The sequence below is a fragment of the Poeciliopsis prolifica genome, unplaced genomic scaffold (assembly GCF_027474105.1).
Source record: "Poeciliopsis prolifica strain line A6 unplaced genomic scaffold, Auburn_PproV2 SCAFFOLD032, whole genome shotgun sequence".
In the NCBI taxonomy this organism is placed as follows: Eukaryota; Metazoa; Chordata; class Actinopteri; order Cyprinodontiformes; family Poeciliidae; genus Poeciliopsis; species Poeciliopsis prolifica.
The window spans coordinates 5,790,441-5,805,579 of record NW_026562407.1 but is presented as its reverse complement, the minus strand read 5'-3'; the positions used below and the strand labels follow the sequence as shown (position 1 = coordinate 5,805,579).

General features: G+C 37.5%; 1 protein-coding gene across 4 annotated transcripts in view; it reads right to left on the bottom strand.

Moving 5' to 3' along the window:
* Positions 1–15,139, bottom strand: part of LOC129373220 (phospholipid-transporting ATPase ABCA1-like) — a 173,750-nt gene that overhangs the window by 22,025 nt on the left and 136,586 nt on the right. For all 4 annotated transcript variants that reach the window (XM_055051031.1, XM_055051033.1, XM_055051032.1 and 1 more), the window contains 5 exons: positions 13,594–13,714; positions 8,270–8,332; positions 5,422–5,528; positions 2,092–2,233; positions 838–972 (listed from right to left, as the gene is read on the bottom strand). In XM_055051031.1, coding sequence (XP_054907006.1) covers positions 838–972; positions 2,092–2,233; positions 5,422–5,528; positions 8,270–8,332; positions 13,594–13,714 — 568 coding nt within the window. The remainder of the gene's footprint in view (positions 1–837; positions 973–2,091; positions 2,234–5,421; positions 5,529–8,269; positions 8,333–13,593; positions 13,715–15,139) is intronic.

Sequence of the window (15,139 nt, the reverse complement as noted above, 5' to 3'; positions counted from 1 at the left end):
TATGGCTAGGTATCCTGGCTAATTTCTTTATTGCGCCAGGGATGAAGGGATTGCGGGAGTTTGATAAGGTTGGAAGACTGGGAACTTTGATGCTTTTTACTTTTTGGTTGAAAACCACGTACACAACTTTGAATGATTGCAGTTGATGATAAACTCCTTTTTAAATCTTTCCAGTTTCTTAAACACATAACTTTCTGACACATCAGGATTCTTTTTATTTTTCTTTTCCACCTACCCTCCTTGCTATTTTTCTGCAGACAGCTTACTGGCATTGGTCAGGTATAGTGCACAAATAGTTTGAGGAAAAGGCCACAAATAGCACCTGCGTCATGGATTGTTCTCATTGCTGGTTTCTCAAAAGATTTTCAGAGATCGACAAAGCAAGGTTGTGCAGTAGACCTAGGAATATTAAACTCGAAGGTAATTATTTACCATCTATATTACGGTGCCATTTCTTTATCTTAACTTGTACTTGATTTTCAAATGAACACCACTCTTTACTTTCAGAACCAAGGGAGTAAATCTTGGTTCAAATGTGAGCGTGTATGTGACCACTCTTCTCCCAAGGTATACACTTGCGCTCCTTTGGGAAATTTAATGAGGATTTGCAGCTTCGATCCATATCTTGTTTTTCCTGCCTCTTAGACCTTGGTTCATATTCCAAAGCTATTTCCATCTCCTCGATACAATCTCTCAGCGCACAGAGACAAAATAAATGATCCACTTCACTCTAAACACCTCCAATGGGCAAATATTGACAGAAAGTACCACACACTTACGAAACAGCAGCATAATTCATTTCACAGTGTAGAACATAATAATGAAGTTCAATCTTACCAAGAAAACCACTGGCGGACACCCAATCAAGGCCATTGCTGTGGAAAGTTTACGTTTGTTCCCACCGCTGTAGGTCCCTGCTGACTTGTTGGCGTACTTGATCAGCCCCAACTTCTGAATCCCCCACTCGGCCACCTTTCAAAAGAAAGAAGGACAAAGCTGCCATTATGGATTCAAAATGATTGCTTGTAAACCCAGGAATGAACTCATGATATCGACATTTGGTTTTGGTTATACAGCAAACCAAACGTTGCTGTATAACCACGGAGCTCAAACATTAAGCTCTGTCGTTTTAAAGTTCAAATATGTCGACAGGGAGATAACACAGTGAGTTGTTAATCACAAGCTGTGAAGTGAATTTTCGGTAAAGCAAACATTGTCAAACATTAACCATTGGGAACATTGCAAAATGCTAAGATTTAGCTTTTAAAAACAACAGCATAGTCTGTAAATGCTTAGGTAAATGAGGTATTATTATTAGGTAAAAGCTCATAGGTGAGAGCCAATGTTTTTTTTTCAAATTAAATGAAAAATGCTTAATTTATTCAAAATTGCTCCATCAATTTTTACTTCTACAACTCAGAAAGTTTGTATTTTGTATCCCAATCTTTAAATAAATGTTCATGAGTATAAAAATAGGCACATCTACAGGATAAGTAAATATAAACATTTTTTATTGTATTATTCTGTCAACCGTCATCTTATATAGAGTTGATGCTCGCTGATGATGTTTGACCAGTGGCTGCTACTCACTTTCCACTTTTTTGTGCCAACATATTAAGCTTTTTCAAATAACATCACAATGGATTGCTGCAACATTCAGAGTACTGCTTGCAGGACGGGGTCCCTTTGCGCTGCAGCTAAGACATCAAAGTCCTGGCTCTGAGTCTGTGGTCACTGCTGGCCCCCTTCCTCTTTTGATTTTTTTTTCTCCTGCAGGCAGTTGGTGTGAGAGAAGAGCAGCCAGCCTGCCTAAGGCATGCCACACCACTGGGCCCTGTGAATAATGTAGAGCCATAACCCACAGCTGCTGCTTTTGTTCCATGGGCCATATTTCATTATGCATGGCTTCTTGCATCCAGGTTATCTCTAGCTTCTGCATGTTTGTTTCTGAACATGTATTCTTGCTGACATGCAGCGGAGAACACACCCTAAGCCTCCTGGAAAAAGAAAGCATTTTATTGCGTCTGCATCAGCTTTACAGCCTAATGTTGCCTCAATCCATTTTTAAGGTAGGAATAAAATGTCAATTACCATGGCAACCTCTTCTTCTGGTACCCCTCTTAGCCGGGCATAAAACTCCAGATGCTCTCGTCCAGTCAAAAGGTCATCAATGGCGTCAAACTGGGGACAGTAACCCATGTTCTGGTGAACATGTCTCATTTCTGTCCGTATGCTGGGGAAAAAAACAACAACAAACAAAACAAAATGTTCTTTATAGTATGATTGCCAATAGTGTTTTGACATAATTTAATTATAACATGGTATGACAAAACCTTTGGAGAAGGAGAAGAGTTCAAGAGCTGGAAAAGCAAACATTTCTGAGACTTGTTAAATATTCACAATGACTTGATAAGAAACGCAAGAAAACAGAGATAGCCCAGTAAAAGCCACAGAATGAAATGTTTCATATTCTGCACGTACCGCCAACTAAATGTCACTGTCTCTGAAGCAAATTGGGTAAAAAAATAAATACCTCCACACACAAGCCGTCTTTATCACTCCAAGGCATAAAGTGGTGAAGTGGATTTTCTTTCATATCTACCAGGCTGCTTTGTTTCTTAAAGATAACATTGGGAGAGTTTTTTAATGGATATTTTTCAAAACGAATGGTCAAATGGATAAATCCCAAAAATTATTGAATAAACTTAAAGCTTCAGTGATCTAATTCTGTATTTTGGTCTTGTTGTGATAAAGGTTTGTGGTGAGTGTAGGTAATGGTCTGCATCTGGTTCTAACACAAAGTGGTTAAGTATTTCTCAACATCAGTTTCATGGAAGGATTAGACACCAAAAATCATTTTGAGTTGGAATAAAAGTATTTCTTCTTGAAGTTTTTGCTGAGGAATGTTTGTCAGTCTTCTACCTGATAGAATTTAATGAATGTTGTTGAAAGCCTAACTTTGCTTATTGAATCCCTGCAGACTAATCAATTTTGCAGCATGGATTGGAAATCAGTGTTACCTTATAACAAACAGCATTTTCCAAATTTGTTAAAATGATAGATATCTAAAAGAGACCTTTCAATTGATTTAGCTTCCATTGCTGAATGTCCAGCAAGCGACATTGAGCAATGACTTTCTCAGCAAAAATCACCATTTATTCATTATTTACAGTTAATTTGATTTTCTAAAAATGTTTAATCAGTGACCCATGACTTTTTTTTTACTTAGAGAATATAGGTTTGGTTATTCTGCAATTATTCTTTACATATTGCAAAATTTTTTTCCCTCCATGGATCAATAAAACATCTAAGCTAATCTACTGGATCCAGCAAAAAAGCTAATTTTATGTTCCTTCCAATTCTTTTGTACCCCAATGTACATACAAATTCCCACAATCACAGCAAAAAGGTTTTTCCTTCACATTTATGAAGAATAAAAGCATACTTCAGCTGCCAAAAACCCCATTAGATGATACAAATTTAGCAACGCCTCAAGCATCCATCTACAGGTGAGCTGTATTTTAAATGTGTCAAATTAAATTTGCTGGCCATAATTAAGAAACAAACCTCCTAACAGGATGTTTCATTGTTATTTAAATGTCAGTGAAAATCCAATCCAATGTAGTTAAAAGAATTTTCCATAGAGGGGGGGGGGATCGTTTCAGCCAAAGGTAAGAAATGGCAGAGAAAGTCCTGCTGGTGACCATCAGTGTATAACTTTGGGGTTATAAGGTTAGCCTTTGCATGAAACCGTAGTTGCTGGTTCTGCATATTATCGAATGATAAGGTCACAGGCACTAGTGCATTCTGGTCATGAGTCACAGATAACCAACAAGTGAGTCTAACACAACCACAAATTAGGTAATGACTCACAAATTTTCTAATTTCCTCTTGGTCTATTAGAGCAAAGGATAGCAAACGAGCCAACACCCACATGGTTTCCTTTTTTAACACTCAACAGACAACAAGTAGAAAAGGAAGTCGATGCAGGCAGGGACAGATATTCTTGAAATCACAGATAAGAGAGAGAACTGTTGCGAGAGCAGAAGCATCCATTTAAGAAAATGTTGCCTTTCCTCCTCTGCTGATCGTTCTTCTTGCCGGAGCCCAGAAAGCGAGCATAATGAGATGAAAACATAAGAGTGGGTGTTGCCTGCTCACATCTGTTTTTCCTCTTTTCAGCTGATTCCCCTAAAGGTCCCAGAGATTTTTCTTTGATCACTATCACCCACATTAATCAACATTAATGGAGCTGTGTAAGGCCCCCGCTGCATACGACTTTGCCCCCGTGTCGAACACAAAGTCAATTATCAGATGTATGAACGAACATCTAGAGCAACCACTGCTCCACTGTGTGTGCGCTTCCTCAGCTGGGCTTGGAGATACTTGCCGAAGGAGGTAAAGGAACAGAGCTGTTTGTTCCTAAAAATAAGAGACGGCAAGCCTACTTTCTCGCAAAGCGTCCTGGGTTCTTGATTTGATGTTGTCAAGGTGTTTCATTTTTTCTTATAACATGTACAACCATTCTTTGTGGTTGATTTTGTAGACACATGCAACAAAAAAAAAAAAAAAAAAGCAAAAAACTGAAGCATGTATAGGTCAAAGGGAATGATATATTTGGAAGAAAGATCACAGCGTTCCGAATATGTTGGTGAGGAGACAAAGCAGGAATATATACATATATATCAAATTCCCACACATTCCCATATTCAGGCTTCCAGAGACTTTTGTCCTGCCTCACTGCGTATGGATACAAAAATTCAGAGAACTTATAACACAACGGTGGCAGCCTTTAAAATAGAATTTCTAAGAAAAGTATGCCGGTAGAGAGAAAGGTAAAGTTGGGGGAACAAAGGACAGAAGAAGGAATGACAAAATGAAGGGAGGATAGGAAAGAGAAAAAGTAGGTGAGATGGAAGGGATGAAGAAAGGAAAAAAAAACCTGAAGAATGAAATAGCAAGCACAGGAGACAAGTAGGAAAGGAATAACAAAAATGTTGAAGTAAAGATGAAGCAATTGAAGGCAAACTGAAAGACAGAACAATGGAAGGACAGAAGAGACATAAAAAATGGACAAACAGGAAGGAAGGAAAGAAAAAGGGAAGAAGACATTTGTGGATGGATGAAACAGTTACTATAGTCTGGAGATACAAACATTGTCTATCACTCTGCTTTTATTTTGCCATGCTTTTCAAACAAGAAAATAAATTAAATCAAATCAGTCATTTCCAGGAACCCTAACAACAGAACACACTGAAGGTAGAAAAATCTAAATATAAAAGTTGCAGCCTAAAAAAAAAAGAAAAAAGATGGTGAGAGAGGGGAAGAAAAAAAAAAAAGCTTGATCCCCACCTGAACAGCTATCTTGGGTGGCTAATTGAGATAAGTTACTCTGTGCACTAGTGGGACACAGAGCCTCACCTGTATCCGTTTAGAAAGGCCTCTCCGCTGGAGACTGGGATGTCTCCCGTCAGCATCTTGAATGTCGTGGTTTTCCCAGCGCCGTTGATCCCCAGCAAGCCGAAACACTGGAGCAGAGGGGTCGTCCATTAGGAAAACAGTGCAAGTCTCATCGGAGAACTGACAGGGCAACATTCTTGATTGCATTCGTAATAGTCTGTGATCGTTAGCAAATACAATAAGGCGAATATACGGAGAGTGTGAACGTCTTTCCGAGTAGTTAGGTGTTTTACAAAATAACAAATTGACATATTGTGTGCACAAACAAAACAGCCAGCAAATCAACAAACACTGTGAGAGTCTGGCTATTCCCAGAGTCTCTACGTGCCTCTTCACACTGCAACAAACAAACGCCCTCCTTGGTCTTTATGTTTTTCTGCCGATGCTACTGATTCTACAGCTTCAGCATGAAAGGAAGTTGTTCCTACAGACCCCTCTATTTGTGGTCATGTGACCCCTTCCCCCCTCGGTCTTAGGTATTCTGGCTTTGGCATAAATATTTGATTCCTGTCTTCCATTGATCCCTGCTTGTTTGTGACCTGCGCCCAATGAACGCGTCGAGCAGGGCTAAGCTTGATGTAAATAATGCATGGAAGTGTGGCGTGTGATCAGCAGAGCCCCACGAATCCCAATATTCTTCTGGCATTTACACTGGGCTCCGAGTAAACACCGGCAGCGACGATGGGTACCAGCGGGGAAGCCCTCTGAGCCCCAATGACTGTCAGCTTTTCACACTGTTTATATGTGTGTGTAGAACAGCTTTTAAGCCACATCACATGCTATAAAATGATTGCGTTTAACTAAATTTGTTATCTGGTTGTAATTTACAAGGTTGCGATATTAAATCAAATCCACACCCCTTCGCTGCTTGGTACTGTATAGTCTTTGTGTGTTTATTTTTGAACACTTATATTATTAAACAGTACTATTATGTCATTAGTAATGGAGGTGGATTGCTTTGCTACCTTTATTAAGCTGAGTTTAGAAAACATTTTGTATGAACTCGGTTGGAGGCAAGAATGAGACAAAATCTATTGATTTAAAAACAAAAGCTGTGGTCAATTACTCAACCAATATCACATTGATTTTGGCCTTACAAACACCTGTGATATAAACACACCTGTATTTTTGTCCAGTATGGCCTGATTATACAATTGCAATGTTCTTTTGGGGTTTTTTTTTAATAAAAGAAATTTGTAAAAATATGGACAATATAGTTGTTGACAATATACATATGCAGTTACGTAGTTTAATTTTTAAATTTCAGTTTGTAGTTTCAATTTTCAGTCTGTCAACAAAAAATTGCCGCATTTCAACAAATAAGAATCAGCTGGAAGTTTGTGCTGAGCCACACATGGGCAGTGTGCAGCAGGAATAAAGAGCTTGGCTACATTTATTAAAAGAACTGACATGTTCAAAAACCTCTGGGTTAATGGAAAAGAGTTATAGAAATCTCTGTATCTAATGCGCCACATTGATGCTCCTTCCTACAGCTGATTGCCAGCATAGCACCAAACAGACTCACTCTGTTCACCATTTATGATTTCATACTGCAGCAGCTCCTAACCTGGATTGGGTTTAAAATGTTGGGGAGGGGAGGTTTGTTTTATTTTCTGTACATAAGTTCTTGTGATGACATCAAGCAAATGTTTCTGTGCAGTGACATCAGGGAACATTTCTCCAATTAATGTGATCAAAAGTCAGCCAGACTGTCTGAATGAGGGTTTTTTTCCTGATCCCCTGAGCGAGAGGAGAATCCCGCAGCAGTGGTTCAGCTGCAGATACGCTCCAAATCCTCCACGTGTCTTCAACATGCTGTCAGCTCATGGATATCAAGATGCATTGACTTCAGTGTTTCAGTGTCTTGGTCAGAGATGACACCCATGTGGGACTTTTTTTGATTGATTGATTTAGTTACATCCGTGATGTTCTCTATGTGTAAAGTTGAAAATGTCCACATGTCTGCACCAAGTGGTCAGGTGTGTATAATCTGTCAAAATGATGGATGGCAGTCACAGTTAAAAAAAAAACAAAGCAAAAAAAAAAAAACATAAAAGATGGAAAATATTCAGTTAATGCGAGTCGTGCTGTACATGTGTTTTCATCAGCTTTAAAATATAAGGCGCTCTTGCGAAGTGCATCCATATAAAGATTCTGAACATTTATATTCAAGTACATGTGATATTTATTAACTAGTTAAAAGTAGTAGTGAAAAAAATCATGGTGAAGTTAATAAAAGATAAAAATCTCAGAATTAAACTGAAATCAGAAGTTGATACTATTTTACCCAGAGAGCTGGTCATCCAGGTCATTTAAAACGTGTGAACGCTTTTGACACAGTGTCTAAATAGAACCGGAATCAAGAACCAGTAAGACCTGGAATCGAAATTAGGAATAAGAATTGTTCTAATTCAAACAATGCCCAACGCCAGTGAGAAGATTGTGGAGGAAAATTCAAAGTTTTAAGCTGCCTTATTGCTGAAATGTGCTATCCAATTAAACTTTGTTGATTGAAAACACAAGACACTGAGGACATGTAAACTCCCAATTTTGAAGACAATAATAAGCAAACAAATCTCGGACATAGCCTTTCTTTCATTATTGAGTTAATTCTAACTAATCTACAACACGATGTGTTTGGTCTGATTTAGATGCAAGGAGCGAGAGTAAAATATATACGTGTCCATTTTTTCTGTGTATGTAACCCCGTAGCTTTCACTGTATAATAAAAAGTTCTCCTGGCTGACAAATTTCACACAAACTTTACAATAGAGAAGTTGCTAGTGTAATATGGCAGCATCTGGTTCACCTCTGCAGCAGGCACGCCCACGCATAGCTGGTCCACAGCAGGGGTGCTCTTCCCAGGGTATACCTGCAGTGAACAGACAATACAATGAATCAACCAACCAGCCAGAGAAAAGGCAGGAGGCGGCGGACGGTGGGGAGCAGACTGCGAGGGCGACAGAACAGTGGATGGCATGAGAGAGTACAGCGAGATAGCAGCAGAAAGAAAAAAAAGGGGAGGGGGAGGAAGTGCAGAAAAAGGGAAAGAGAGATTGTGAAAGTCAAGGAAACAAATTTTAAATACAAGGGATCATTTGGAAAACTATGAAGAAGCCAGTCAGGGAAAGGCTTTCCAAATACATTTGAAAATCTTGTTCAGAACGGAAAAGGAGAATTCTTCTTTTTTTTTTTTTAAATAAGTGTTTGCAGTGATGGAGCCTGTGAAAGTAATCTGCCTCGACTTTGAGGAGCACTTTATCAGCCTCAATAACCTTCAACACTCACAAGCTGGAAGTATTTTATTAATGGGTGCTTTCTTCAAACACATCTAGTGTTCTCAGCGCAACAGACTGGAAACCAAACTGAGCAAAATAAATAAACAAAACAACATACCCTAAAACAGAGGAGATGTTCTAACCAGCTTGTATGAAAACAAATAAAGGAAGCGATTTGGAAAGCTTTTTTTAAATCACTAGCACAAGTTTACGTGCAAAGTTTCAAATAAATGCTATGGTTTTTAGATTTCATATTTAATCATGTTGCATTTCACCCTTCAGGATTAGAACTCACTAAAATCACCTGATAGCAAGTAAAGATCTTGAAGTGGCCTAGTCAAAACCCCAGACTTGAGTCAAATTTAAATTACAAACATTTTAAAAAAGAGGTCAGTCATACTAGAAATTCTCCAATGTGACTGAATTAAAACAATGCTGTAGAAAAGAGTGAGCCAAAATGCCTCCAGAGTGTAAATTACTGCTAACTCAGACAATAAAACATCGAAGTTATCAAGATGCTTCTCTTTTAAAGTCAATTAGGTCAGGGCATGTGAAGTGCTCCTTTTTTGTTAGAATGCTCAAAGAATATGAAGCAGAATGCCTACGTTGCCAAAGGAACATTGTGGTCACAGTCATGAGTGAATGACTGAATATTAATAAATCATCTTACACAAAGTACAGCTTTGTTAAACCTGTCTAATTATGAATCCATCGCTTTTCTCTCATTTACCTTTAAAACATTTTGAACGTAACTATTTCATTCCGACTCTTTATGGTTTAGATCATGTGAAAGACTTCACACAAAAACATCCACGGCTTGAGATCAGCCTCATTAAGCTGCTTCATATCAGTGTGCCTAATCACACTAACATTTTCCTGGAATCAAAATTGCTGAATAGTATTCAGCATGATAGTATATAATAGTTTTCCAAGAATATTTTTTAATACTCAATCCAAAGTTTTGTTTTGCTGCAGCTGGTTAGATGAAAAAGTCTTAGTTACAGTTGCTGATAGTGATATAACATGAAAAAGAATTTAAATCTACAACAAAGACTGTGTCCTTTAGAGCTATGAAGAATGACTGCTTTGTGAACCAGCTCAGTTTTTTTTTAAATTATTATTATTTTCATTTAAGGTGGAGAGATGGGATGTCAACGGAGAATTCAGAATTGTGAGTAAAACTCTTGCCAACAACTCTCCTTGGTTTCTCTTTCAAATGTTTTATTTTCTCCAAAAAAAAAAAAAAAGAAAAGAAAAGAAGAAACGTGTTTCTTCAAAACAAAAAATTACTTAATCTAGATATTTAGATGGATGAACATATAGACAAATGGTTAGAAGTAAAATTATTTTTCAATATCTTACGCATTTTTTATTTTTCTCATCTTACGCAGAGAACATTTTTTTTAAAAAACTGCAGTCATTTCAATACACAATGTTTTTATTTTTAAGTAGTAAATGTAAATAATAATAATAAATTCAGCTGGCTAGCAAATACCTACTTCCTCATCTCACCAGGGAGAAACAGAGCTAACATTTTACTGATCATTCAATAAAGAACTCTTGTCAGTTCGTGTCTGATTTGTGCCTCTAAAAGTCCAAGGGCAAACATTATCACATTAGCAGAGCTGTAGCACGCCAAGGTGCCACTCATCTGCTCATCTTCTGAACTCAAACATCTGTCACAGGTCTTTTGAAAACTTCCCTGTCAACTTAATGAGCGTCTGGAAACGCTCAATTGACAGCGGCATTCCAATAACGGGCTCTCAGACCGACATGCTTCCATTAGAGTCTTAACCGATGACAGTCGAGGTGCTAATGCTAAGTGGAAGCTAGCAGAAGGGGAAAAACTCTGATGGGTGGAGGAGCAGGAAAAGGAGATGGAAGGAATGAGGGTGATTCAGGAATCCGACACATGACTGATGTGCTGTCGATCGCTTCAGAGGCATGCTTGGATTTATGACAGGGTGTATCTTGTGGTGTGTGGCCACCGAAGCCGTGTGCTCATTGATCAATTTGTTATCTAACCCCCCTCTCAAATGGATGGGCCACAGCTGTTGTGGGAGTCAATGAGGGCACTGCATGAAGAATCCTGATGCCTTCTGCCAACAAACTGCTGTTTTTCTACAGTGACGGAAAATGTGTCATTTCAGACATGGACTGTCATTGGAGAAGGTGTCCACCTCATCAGAAACAGAAGTTTTGTGAAGTCATCTGTTACACCGATAAGGAGTTATTCTCCAAAAAGTTACATAAATCCTGTCTGAAGAGGAATAACTATACAAGCTTCTCGGCTGTTTTTTTTCACCTTGAGAGATGATTTGTAATACATTACCTCTCCAACTGTTTCAGGCAGCACTTGTTCAGTAATTATCCCTGAGAGCACGGCGCCAACTGTGCGAGTGAGCAATAAGCGAAAGATTAAGTACGGTGAGACCGAGGAGACCAAGGGAGCAGAGAAGTAAGGAAAGGTGGTAAGGAGGAAAAGGCTCTTAGATCCGCCAACTGTCGGCATCAGAAGTGCAATGGAGGCTGCCGTTGTGACACTTCCTGCTGCCACGCGGCCCGCAGGGAGGGAACATCTGCCACTGTAGCAAACATTAATCCTGCCGCCTGAAAGACGCACAAGCACTGTGATGAACTAAAGCCCAGAGTACTAACACCAAAACAAAACCATCTTATGCCATTCCCTCTGTCATCCTGGACTTTGACTGCTTTTTTGCTCATTGACTGTCTAGTTTTTTTTTTTGACATTTTTTAAAGTAATACTTCTTACATATGAATCATATCACCATAACAAAGAGTTGAAAAACTAAATAAGGACAAACCACAGTTGTGTTGACTCAAGACACAACCTTTAAACAGTCATAACCACATCAAAACCACAACCTCATTGCTTCACAATACATTGCTCTGCTTCTACCGTTATTGAAGAAATGGACACCAGTCCTAGTCTGTCCCATTGTCTGTAAGAACTGTGTGACGAGTTGAAGCAGAAAGTGCCTCAAACAAATAGATGGTTATTAAATCATCTATGTATTTAGATTTAATAGAAACAGCTAAAAAGACAGTTTCACAGACATAAAACAGTATTCTAGCACCAACATTATATATTCCAAACAGTTGTTAGCTAAAACCATGATTACTGATGATCAATTTGAGGGATGGAGCATCTCTTAGATTCTGTGTCAGTCCTTGTTGATTTTCTTCAAGAAATGATAACCTACATTTCAGTCTTGTATTTTCATTTCTTTTGGAGAAATGACCAGTTTTTGTAACGCTACTGCAGGCTTTTATCCATTTCAACTATTGGTGACTGCTTTCTTTGTCAAAGACTTTATGAATCAGGAGATGTTTTGGTGTCCTACTCCCGAGCTACACATTTGAAGAATGAATTGCTTTTGAATCACTGCAACCTCTCAGATAACCAAGGCTTCACCAATAGGATGCCAATTAATCTCTTAAACTTTCCACAATGTTCAGTTATGTGGAAAGCTGAACTTTATGTTACCTGTGAGGTGTGTAATTGAGAAGACGGGATGCTGAAACAGACTTAAAAAACACTTCAACAAGGTATTAGGTTAAGGGTGTGCAACACAATGCAACACCCACTGCGTTTTTTAAACTTCTAATAAATGTGTTTGATTTTTTTTTTTACTTGAACTGTACAGAATATAGGAGACATGTTAAGAAAAGTCAGTCACATACTATATAGCACCATCCAGGATTATTGACACAATTACTAAAGATGTATCAAAGTTTTCACAGGTTGTGCTTATGGAGACATGGTGACCTGAAGATGTCACTCCTTACGAGTGAAGGGAAGTTCACCTGCTTTCTGAGAAATGTTTCGGAGCTTGTTTGGCTCATAAACAACTCTAAATTTTAGCTTAACTTGGCAAATATGAATGTTTTGCATCCCATCTTTACATGAAGGTCTTATTCTTGCCTTATCTAATTTTAGGTATTTGCGGTGTTACGAAAGCAGGCATTCTTATATTTTTGCATAGTACTTTAATCAAATTTTTATTTAATACAAATATATATGAACATAACATCGCAAAGAAATTTACAAACTTGCAGAAATAAAGAAGAAAATATTTCTTCTGTGTCTTGTTCCCTTGTGTTTCCCATTTTGTAAAAGTAGATAAGAAAAATAGGTCTAATATTACTTAATATTTGTACCATGAGGAATCAAAGACATACTTGATTTTTGGAGATATTTTGATCAATTTAAAACAGTAAACTCCAAATAAAAAAAATGTTACATGTTAGGGATTCCAGTAGTTGTTAGTAACTGTTCCAGTATTTCTAAAGATTGTATTTTTCAACTCAGTAAATGAAAAAAATATATAAATAATTTTTTTGCTACTGCTATAAAAGACAAATTTAATTTAAAATTGTTCACACATCTTTAGCAGAGGTGAAGATAAATGAGGAGGTTGCTGTGTGCAAAATGCATCCCAAAATGGAAAGTACGTATGGTTTTTGATGCAACATAAAAAAAAAAATGAATTGAATGAGGACCCTCAAGGGCAAACAAAAAGTACCTTGCTAGTGTTTAATTGGAAAGAAAAAAAACAAAGACTAAAAAACATGTTTTTTATGGCATTCATGATCAAATGTTACCGTACACATTCACAAAACTGTCACATTTCAAGAAAAGATGGGCTGCTGGGGATCATCTGAAGGCAGCATGTTCTTTCACTAATTAGAATCCTGCAGCTTGTACATTGAAAAAGGACTATGCCAAAGTGTATTAAAATTGTGTGATTGTGCCTTGTTGTGCAACGCAGCCTGTGGGATGATTTATCATAGAAAAAGACTGAAAAAAGTATTTGAAATCAAGGTTAAATACCTTTGTGAGGTCACTGATCCTCAACAGGTCGTTCTGAGCTCTGCCTTCATACACTCTCCGGCGTTCCCGGGCAACGTCAACATCCTCCTCCTCTGTAGCCAATTGCTTCGCTGATATCAGCCTGATTGGACACAAAACCAAGGGCAGCGATTATCTCTGCTTGTTACTTTTAAAATAAACCAAATCAATTAGTTCAGTCAAAGTTCAAACCCTGTGAAAACAATTCCTACAATTTTCATGAGCTGCAGAAGGTTAGTTTTCATGGAAACATTAATTTGATAAAAATTCAAACCCAAATGCGGTCACAACGAATAAACAGATGTTGATATTTGGATAGCAAAGAGGTGCATGTGGAACCAATGTGCGAACCACTTACATGGGACTAAATTTTTTTAAATCAATTAAATGGAAGGGTTTGTAATTTATTTAATGCAATTAATCACATTTTAATCAAAAACTACATAAAATAAGCAACATTTAAATCTAAAACCCATTTTAGATGCATTTACTATATTGAATAGTAAATTATGTGTAATAATTTATTATCAATAAATAATAATTTATTATTTATTGAATAAATTCAATAAATAAATTTATTGAATTTATTTATTCAATAAATTAATGTGTTCTTTATTCAATCACCAGATTGGTGCTGAACAACCTATAAATATTCCAGGAAAATGTGATCATTCATGTAGCTTCTTTGAAAAGAATACTTTTTTCTGAAATGTGAACTATGGACATCAATGTTATCGTTGGAGACGTCTGTGCTTTCCACATGTTTACATTCAGATAATATTTTAGACTTGACAAGCTTCAGTGATAGGCAAACTCCTTACTTGACAACTTGCTCGTAACAATGATCTTTTCCACTGTCCCATCAGAGCTTTATTTTAAAGCAAACATTCATCCCAGTGGGACAAGATAAGTGGGTTTGCAATTGGTCACTGATGTCAGCCGAGGCATAAAGTTTTGAATAAAATTGCAATTAGTCCTATTTTTCTTCCCTTTGTATTTTTGCAAACCAAGAACATCTAAAATTTATATTGAAATAGCCTATTATGACATTTCTTTCTTTTTAAATGAACCCATTTAACCAAAATTTCCAATGTTATTTAATTTCAACTTGAATTGACAAAATCCACTAAATTTAAAATAAATCAGACTTTTGAGTGCAAAGGTTTCTAGTTAGCAAAAATAAGATGGGCAGAGAAAGATGCAGGGGTAATGTCCTGACTGGCTCAAACACAGCGGACATTTCTTACATGTGCCTTTGTTTTTAACTCTTGTCCTTACACCATAACGATGTTCAGTGTTACCGTAATGACACTGAATACTGTGTCACTGTGCTACCTTTTTCAATTAAGTAGCTACGTTTGAGCTACTAAAGTGAAAAACAACCAATTTCAAAGCTTTGATAAATAAAGCATCCATTATTTATTTCTGTTTTTCTGGGCAGGGTAACTGGGGGGCTGATGTCCATCTCCAGTGGTCACTGAACAAAAAGGGTTGGACTGGTCACTAGTGGAAAATAAAGCAGTTTACT